The 9,109-nt window shown below is 31.7% G+C and overlaps 1 protein-coding gene across 1 annotated transcript; it reads left to right on the forward strand.

The window, feature by feature from the left end:
• The first annotated feature begins 314 nt into the window (after window positions 1–314).
• Window positions 315–5,435, forward strand: LOC131630467 (subtilisin-like protease SBT5.3). The gene is made up of 12 exons (XM_058901266.1): window positions 315–402; window positions 1,467–1,522; window positions 1,621–1,680; window positions 2,321–2,430; window positions 2,520–2,617; window positions 2,723–2,884; window positions 2,976–3,090; window positions 3,254–3,868; window positions 3,955–4,200; window positions 4,288–4,402; window positions 4,491–4,704; window positions 4,780–5,435. Exons 1-12 carry the CDS (start codon window positions 315–317, stop codon window positions 5,328–5,330), a joined length of 2,430 nt encoding a protein of 809 aa, XP_058757249.1. The 3' UTR covers window positions 5,331–5,435.
• The last annotated feature ends 3,674 nt before the right edge of the window (window positions 5,436–9,109 follow it).

Here is a 9,109-nt window from a genome sequence, read left to right on the forward strand (position 1 = left end):
ATTATTATTATATTATTTTTTATTATTATTGTTCAATTGGTTATTTATTTTAAAAAAATAGTTACATAAAAGCTCTGTTTGTTAAGACACACTTTTGAGCTTATAGCTTATAAGTTCATATGACAATTTAGACTTGTTTGGTAACAATCTTTTCATCACGAGCTTATATCTCATTTTACTAGCTTATATCTTATTTTCTAGACGCTATTTTAAATAACATTTTAGCTTATAGCTTATCATTTTCTCTCTCCATTTTTTCCTTATTATTTTAACAAAAATTCACTTTTATCTTTTATAATTTATTTTAATTTAAAATGAACACTGCTAGTAGGATTGTTGATAGTATTATCTATAGAGGGTGGAAAAATAAATACCTTAGAGATCATATTGCTAGGCTAATGGGTAATGGCTTATATAGTTTCTGGGTATATTTCTTAATCTGTTTGTTTTGCTAGATCCTTTAGGATCGCTTGTGCTCATCGTTTTTGTATTAATAAATATTCATTTTTAGTTCAAAAAAAAGAAATAATTATGTATTAAATATCATTTTATATTTATAAGTTAGTTTAACCATTAATTTTACCAAACACTATAATTAGCTTATCAGCTATTAGTCTCAACCAATAGCTATAAACTATAAGCTATTAGTCATCAGTTATAAGCTATAAGCTATCGGCTAACTTATCAATCAACTACTACTTTTACCAAACAGACCCAAAATTTAATCTATAATCTTTCACATGACTCAACTTCTTACTGGAATTAACTTTAATTAGTTTATTTTATTTTATTAACTCTTCATTAGTGGTGTTCAAATAAAAGCCAATCAAAATAAAAACTACAAATAGATCTAAAAACTCGAAAGTTCTAAAAAAAACTAAATATTATTGAATGTGTTTGTCATTTTGTGAAAATAACTCAAGTCGGATGAGATTTTTAATTGATTTTTTAAAAATGAATTACATGTGTATATTTTAATATTTATTTATTATTAGGATGATATATATATATATATATATATATATATATATATATATATATATATATATATATATATATATATATATATATATATATATATATATATATATATATATATATATATATATATATTCTGTTAATTTATTGTACATTGTTCATTGATACTTATTTTTTAATATATTATATGTTATATATTATGTCAAACACATTATTTTATAATTTACTATAATATTAATAAAAAATATAATTTGTAAATTGGTTATAAAATTATTTATATAAATTAAATTGCATTAAATTGAATTTGATCGGGTTGAGTTTTTCTAATCAGTCATCCAAAACCTAACCTAAAATTAAATAAATTTATATTTATATTTATATTTAAATCGAATGAGTTTTTGCCTTACAACCGATTAAACGGCACCGCGAACACCTCTATTATTTAAAAATTATGATTTCTATTAACTCTTGATATGCTTTTAACCTAGGTGCTGCAAGATTGTTTGCTGATTCACTTTTTTCCGTTTTTAGCGATTTTGAATTTGTAATAATCGATGTATTTTTCAATTTGAGTGAATGAATATCTTTTTAGTAAAAAAAAATCAGTATTAAAAATTTCTTTTTAACTATTTCCTTGATCAGGTATTTATCCAAATTCATTCAATTCAACAGCCAATTTTATTTGTTGTATTTCCTTTAAAGGTCATTAATTAAAATTAATGTTTTAAACATAAAATTTTGAATTGCTATAATATTACCTAAAAAAATTACCATAAAAGTATTTCATTGATGTTTGCCAGGCAACTTTCCAAATATATAAAAATATACATAATTTGTGGATTATATTTTCTCAATTAATACGATTTCATATTATTTTTGAGAATGAAAACAACTCATTATGCATGTTTCCTTGATATGTTACCTTCTTTTTCTCGTTTTTAAATTAATGCACCTGATTTCATACCAAAAAAAAAGTCCAAATTAATTAAATTAAATTAATTAATTTAACATAAATGTGCATCGAAAAATGCCTAAAGAATTTAACCACAATAGTGGACTCAATTGCAAACTCAAAATGAATGAGAAAAATCACTAAACCTGGTTATAAATAAAACCTAGTGAAACCAGACATTGGAATATCGCTGAGAGAAAAAATGGCATCGTCCATTTGTCACATGTTAATATCACTTTTTCTTTTTGTTTTTCTGCAACATACCCTTGCAATTAAACAGGCATGATTTTCTCATTTTTTCATTATCAAATCTCTTTCTCGATATAATCTTATTTTCATAGTATGGTCTAATAATATTCATAATTCATGTTTTTTTTGTTGTTGTCACAGTCCTATGTTGTATATTTAGGATCACATTCTTTTGGTCCAAATCCTTCATTATTGGATTCTGAAATTGTCACAAACTCTCACTATGATTTACTTGGATCTTTTCTTGGAAGGTATGAAACTACACAACCCTAAAATTAATTAGTTGGTGATGTTAATTATTATGAAATGATGATAGCTAATTTATTTTTTTCATACACAGTACTGAGAAGGCCAAAGAAGCAATATTTTACTCTTACAATAAAAATATTAATGGCTTTGCTGCAATGCTTGATGAAGATGAAGCAGCTGAAATTGCTAGTAAGTAGTTATATTAATTCGTGAATTTCTCTTCCATATTGCAAAATGTTATTATATTTTAATCTTTTAATCTATGCTATATTTTAATTTTTTTTGTGAATACAGAACATCCGGATGTTTTATCAGTCTTTTTGAATAAAAGATATGAACTACACACAACCCGTTCATGGGATTTTCTTGGGTTAGAGAGGGAAGGTCAATATCCTAATGATTCACTTTGGAAAAGAACATTGGGTGAAGACATTATTATCGGAAATTTGGACACAGGTAATGAAATATAATTTAATATTTTTTTAATGATATTACTAGTTTATTGATTATTTTGATTTAACTTTCTTTATGTATTTCTCGTTGATAGGTGTTTGGCCAGAATCCAAGAGTTTTAGTGATGAAGGGTATGGGCCAATTCCGAAAAAATGGAAAGGAATTTGTCAAGTTGCCAAAGGAAATCCAGATAAATTTTACTGCAACAGGTCTTATTTTTTTTCGATAATTCATCTACTTCCGTTTTATTACATTTCATAACTCAAGTATACTATGATTGCGATTTGACGTTGTTGTAGAGGCTACCGCATCACCAGACAATGGATTAGAAGTTCCTTATAGCTCATGTTTTAACTTTCATTACATTTGCAGGAAGCTTATTGGAGGAAGATATTTTGCACAAGGCTATCTATCAAAAGGAAAGCCAAATGTAACAATTGACAGCGCACGCGACACAGAAGGCCATGGCACACATACTTTATCAACTGCTGGAGGTAATTTTGTTGCTGGAGCCAATGTATTAGGGTTTGGAAATGGAACAGCAAGTGGTGGATCACCAAAAGCAAGAGTTGCAGCCTATAAAGTCTGTTGGGATGGATGTTATGATGTTGATATTTTGGCTGGTTTTGAAGCTGCCATAAGTGACGGTGTTGATGTACTCTCAGTGTCCTTGGGTGGAACTCCATCAGAGTTTTTGGAAAGTGGTATTTCCATAGGTTCCTTCCATGCAATTGCCAACAACATCGTTGTTCTCGTTTCTGGAGGAAATTCAGGACCTCAACCCTCATCTGTAGCAAATTTGGAACCATGGACTTTCACCATTGGTGCTAGCACAATCGATAGAGACTTCACAAGTTATGTTATTCTTGGTAACAAAAAAATATACAAGGGAGCTAGTCTTTCAGAGTTGGCCTTACCCCCTCATAAATTATATCCATTGATAAGTGCGGTGGATGCCAAATTTGATAATGTGCCTCCTGCCTTTGCGTAAGAATGCTATTTTTCTTTTTCTTCAAACTAATCTTTTCAAATATTCATATATATTTATATTCTAATCCATTTGATTTTTGTAGCTCTACTTGCAAAGAAGGAACTCTTGATCCAAAAAAGGTTAAAGGAAAAATATTGGTATGTCTTCGAGGCGACAGTGCTAGAGTTGACAAGGGTGTACAAGCTTCTCGTGTAGGTGCTATTGGAATGATATTGGTGAACGACGAGGATTCAGGGAATGGAGTTATAGCAGATGCTCATGTTCTTCCCGCGACAAATGTTGCCTTTGCAGATGGCAGTGCCATTTATAACTACATCAATCGCACAAAGTAATTGTTTTTCTCATAATGCTTTGATATTAAACTTCGGATTATTCACACAAATAGAATTTAAAATTTCATATAACTATTGTGTAGGTCTCCTGTGGCTTACCTTACTAAGGTTAACACACAATTGGGCGTAAAGAACACTCCAACAATGGCTTCATTTTCGTCAAGAGGTCCAAATAGCCTTGACGCCACAATCCTGAAGGTATATCAAAACTTGCAACGATTATAATATTTAGATTATCTTGCAACAAATTGTAAATGTAATTGTATATTTTTATTTTGTACTTCAGCCAGACATCACGGCACCAGGCGTCAGCATAATTGCAGCCTATACTCTAGCTACATCTCCTACGGAACAACCATTTGATAAGCGTAAAGTTCCGTTTAATACTATGTCAGGCACTTCAATGTCATGTCCTCATGTTGCCGGACTTGTTGGACTAGTTAAATCTGTGCATCCTGATTGGAGTCCGGCGGCTATCAAGTCAGCAATCATGACCACAGGTAATCAAATTATTTAAAGATTGTTGATTTTATTTTCATGAACTGTTTTATATATAAAATTTTCACCTTTTACAGCAACAACAAAAACCAACAACGGAGTGCAACTATTGGACTCATCACTTGAAAAGGCAACTCCTTTTGCATATGGTGCAGGGCACATTCGGCCTAATCTTGCAGTGGATCCGGGACTTGTATATGACCTGAACGTTACTGATTATTTGAACTACTTATGTGGTCGTTCATACACCACTGATCAACTTAAAGTGTTCTACGGAAAACCCTACACTTGTCCAAAATCTTTTAGTTTAAAGGACTTCAACTATCCATCCATCACAATTTATGAGTTTACTAAAATTTGGAAGACTTACAGTATTACTCGTACGGTAACCAATGTCGGGTCCCCAAGTACGTATAGAGCGAAGATCGAGGCACCACCACAATTTCAAGTCACAGTTCAGCCTAAGGTATTAAGATTTAAACATAAGGGTGAGAAGAAAGAGTTCAAGGTTACATTCACTTTGAAGCAAGGTAGTAAATATGTTAGTGATTATGAATTTGGGAAGTTGATTTGGACCAACGGAAAGAATCATGTTGGAAGTCCTATTACAATAAAGTACCCTCATTAGTGATGTTTACATTGATGTTTCATGTATTATTTTTTTTTCTTTCGGTTTCAATAAAGAGATGTGTTTTGTTAAGGTTGTGAAGATAATATATCAATGTTGTTTCAACTTTTAATGTTATATCTTATGGTAAGTGTTGTAAAATGAGGAATTATAAATATTTGTATACGATATAATAATGGAACAAATTCTTTCAAAAAAACTTTTAAATTGTAATTTAAATTATAGAAGTGGTAAAACGTAATCTTATATAGTTGTAAATAAATACATTAAACGTGTAATAATGAGGTAGTCTCATTTTTTCTTTGGATTGGGATGATTTGCTTTGATTGCTCATTTATTTATAATATAAAAAAAATTAGTTGTTCTCGAAAACACTATATTGTCCTTCTTTCTGATTTTACCATTTCAACATTTTGGGGACAAATTGTGACCAAAATTTACTTTTTACAACCAAATTTTACTATTGAGTCAACATAGTTACTATTTATTCCATTTCTTCCACTTTTGATATGTTGTCAACAAGTTACCAGAACCAATCTCCACCAATATCACTTCAAATAGGTTGTCAACAGAATAATAGATTGATGAAAATAACCAAGAAAATTTGTTATCACCCAAGCTTTTTGTCACCAAGAGTGTGAAACACCTTAAAAAGAAGTAACAATCGTATGGTCCAAATGGATAAGTATATTTATTGTAATTCTCAATTAAGTATATGTAAGGAATTAAATACAAACAACTTAGTTGGAATTTTGCTACCCCATGATCATGTTCTCTATATGTGTAAAAAAAAAAAATTGTAAGCAATGAAATATTGAAAAGAGAACCCAAGTTCTCAACCACGATTGCAAAAGAACAAGAGATTAACCCCGGAAAGAAAAATTACACGCCAATTGAAACTTAAGACAAATAAATCGAAGAGTTTTTGCTAAATTCATAAAAGCTACAATTGGGTTGGATAATTTTTCCTATAAACGCCAACTTCCAAACTAAAGCTTTAGTTCCCCAAACAATATCGCGAATATTCCACATATCGTTTCTAAAGACAATGCCATTCGCGTTCCAAAGGTTCCAACAAATGACCAGCCACATCACTCCTTCCTTACCTTTTTTCACTCTCGAAGATTTGCAAAAAACGGTCCATTTCAATAAACTTTCCTTAAAATTCTCCAATTTGTAATCCGCCAAACCAATCCATTCGCCCATATCTTTCCACACCAAAACTGAGATATGACAAACCAACAACAAGTGCAAACAAGATTCGTCAGAATTACCACAGAAAACACAAGAGAGATTAGAAATAGAATTAATACATCTTATGGCAAGTAAATCCCGTGTCGGTAATCTATTGATAAAACACCTCTATCCGAAAGCGTTAATTTTGATGAGAACCTCCATCTTCCAAACCAACTAAAGAGCGGAATCAAATCTCTCCATCGGTTCCAAAGGAATACGAAAACTGTTGATCATTTGATGAAAGCTGCTCACAGAAAAATCATCGTCCGAACGCATCCTAAACCACATAATCTATTTCACCGGACGACGGAGAGGCTGTCCGCTATTGGTTGCAAAGCTGCGTGAATTCTACAGCAAAGTCCGAGTGCAAGAGGAAACGCCGTGGGATCTCCAGGTCACCCCACCTCCAAATGCCATTGCTCTACCCTCCCTTTGCTGTTACTGAAACATCCTGTAATAAGAAACATAGAAAAACAGAGGAAAGAGATCCTTTAAAATGCCCTCCTCCGAAAGAGTGCCAAAAAGAAATAAAATATCCATTTCCCACACAGAACCGACATCCACGATTAAAGAAATCCTTCAGAAGGTTACTCTCCAAAGATAAGATATTCGTCCATGGAGGATTTAGAGGTCTTCTCATAATATTTACCACCTCCAATCGCTACCCGAAGTTTTATATCACCATATCGCACCTCCACTTCCACTTACACAAAAGAGCCACATTAAAATCTTCAATCCTCCTTAAACCAAGACCTCCTTTCTCCATTAGTAAACACATCGCTTTCCAACTCACCCAATGTATACACCTTTTTGCCTCTGTCCCCATAAAAAAATTGCTTTCAATCTTAGTAATCTCTGTAACAATTCTCTTCAGAGCTTTTTAAAAAGAAAAAGTGAAAATAGCAAGGCTCCCTAGAATCGACTTTAGAAGAGTTAATTTCTCTATATGTGTAAAATTAATGTGTTGTGGATAAGAATCAATTTCAATTACCATGCAGTCTTAATTACCATTTCATATTCACATGTCAAATAATTATAAATACTTTGTTACAATTACATGGAAAGTCTATTATTTTATTTTAATCATAACTCAGTTTAATATCATACTTCAAATTTAGAACTAAATCAAGTTTTTAAATATAAATTGATGAAACATGGTGCATAGGTCAATTAAATATTTAACACAATTCTTATTATTCGAGAGGTTGCATTCACATTGTTAGGCTAAGTGGCTTTAAAAATAGCAGCACATTATTCATGAAGGTATTATAGAAATGATTATTACTCTAACATCAAATATAAAAACTTGCATGATTTTGTTAGTTCACAAATGTCTCTATAACTAGCATTTGTATATTAGCCATTCATAATACAATAAAGAAGAAATTAACAAAATTGAATAAAAAAACAGTGTTAGTATAGTAAAGTATATTCATGTTCGGCTTAATAAAAATGATTCTGTCAAAATTAATGAGTTTGATGTAGACAATTGTACTTATACCAATTTTATCAATTTTTGTCAAAATTTTGAATTGACTATATAGTTGGTTGGTTGGAGAGGTTTGTTTTCATCATGTCCAAAACAGTGAAACTCTTAACTAACCTACTATGTCGTCTTGCGAATAGTGCAGACTGCAGACTCATTAATGTATTTTTATAAATAACAATTATTATATGTGAAAATAATGCCCGTGTTCGAGCAAAACGAGTGCGTATGCACGGATTTATTACTAGTGTTAATAGTCATTTATTTTTTAATAAGCAACTGATATTAATAAAGAGTATGATGGATACTCTAACCGTCAACAACAAGGCGGAAAACTCCTACTTCTCAAAACAATTGAGAGGAAGGATATTCCAGACATGAAAATTACATTTATCCGAAAGAACATAATAAGATTGAAGCCAAGTCCAAGATAAATAAACTACTCCCGTCATGCACTCGGTGAAGCTATACGCCTCATTTCTGAAAATGATCGCGTTACGTCTAATCCAAATGCACCAGATCGTAGCAAGCCAAATGACCGCTACCGTAATCCTCTTAGCTTTAATCTTCACCTTATGAGAAAAACCATAGAACCCCACAAACTCCTCCAAGGATAAACTGACTAACGAACCGATCCAATTGAACACTTTACACCATATTTTAGCGACAACAGTGCAGACCCCTAAAAGATGCGGTAAGTTTTCGTTCTCCGTAAGACAAAACACGCAACGTTGATCTCCCCCTTCCAACGCAATTCCCCTTTTTAATAATTGATCCTTCATTGCTATTCTACTGTGAAAAATTCTCCACCCAAAGAAATGACTTCTTGGAGGCACTTTTACTTTCCAAAGAAGATTAACATTAATAACAATAGATGGATGAATAGACGGACCTGTAAGCTTTGCTAAAAAACTGTTATAGCATGATTTGACCGTGAAAGCACCTTCCGGATTGCCGCTCCAACTGTAGCTGCCCGTCTCTTCTTCAACAGGTTGAAAATCTCGTAATAGTTCGCACAATTTCAGCCATTGGTAGCCAAAAACGTTGCTGTTTTGGA

This window comes from Vicia villosa, linkage group LG1 (assembly GCF_029867415.1).
Source record: "Vicia villosa cultivar HV-30 ecotype Madison, WI linkage group LG1, Vvil1.0, whole genome shotgun sequence".
Classification (NCBI taxonomy): domain Eukaryota; kingdom Viridiplantae; phylum Streptophyta; class Magnoliopsida; order Fabales; family Fabaceae; genus Vicia; species Vicia villosa.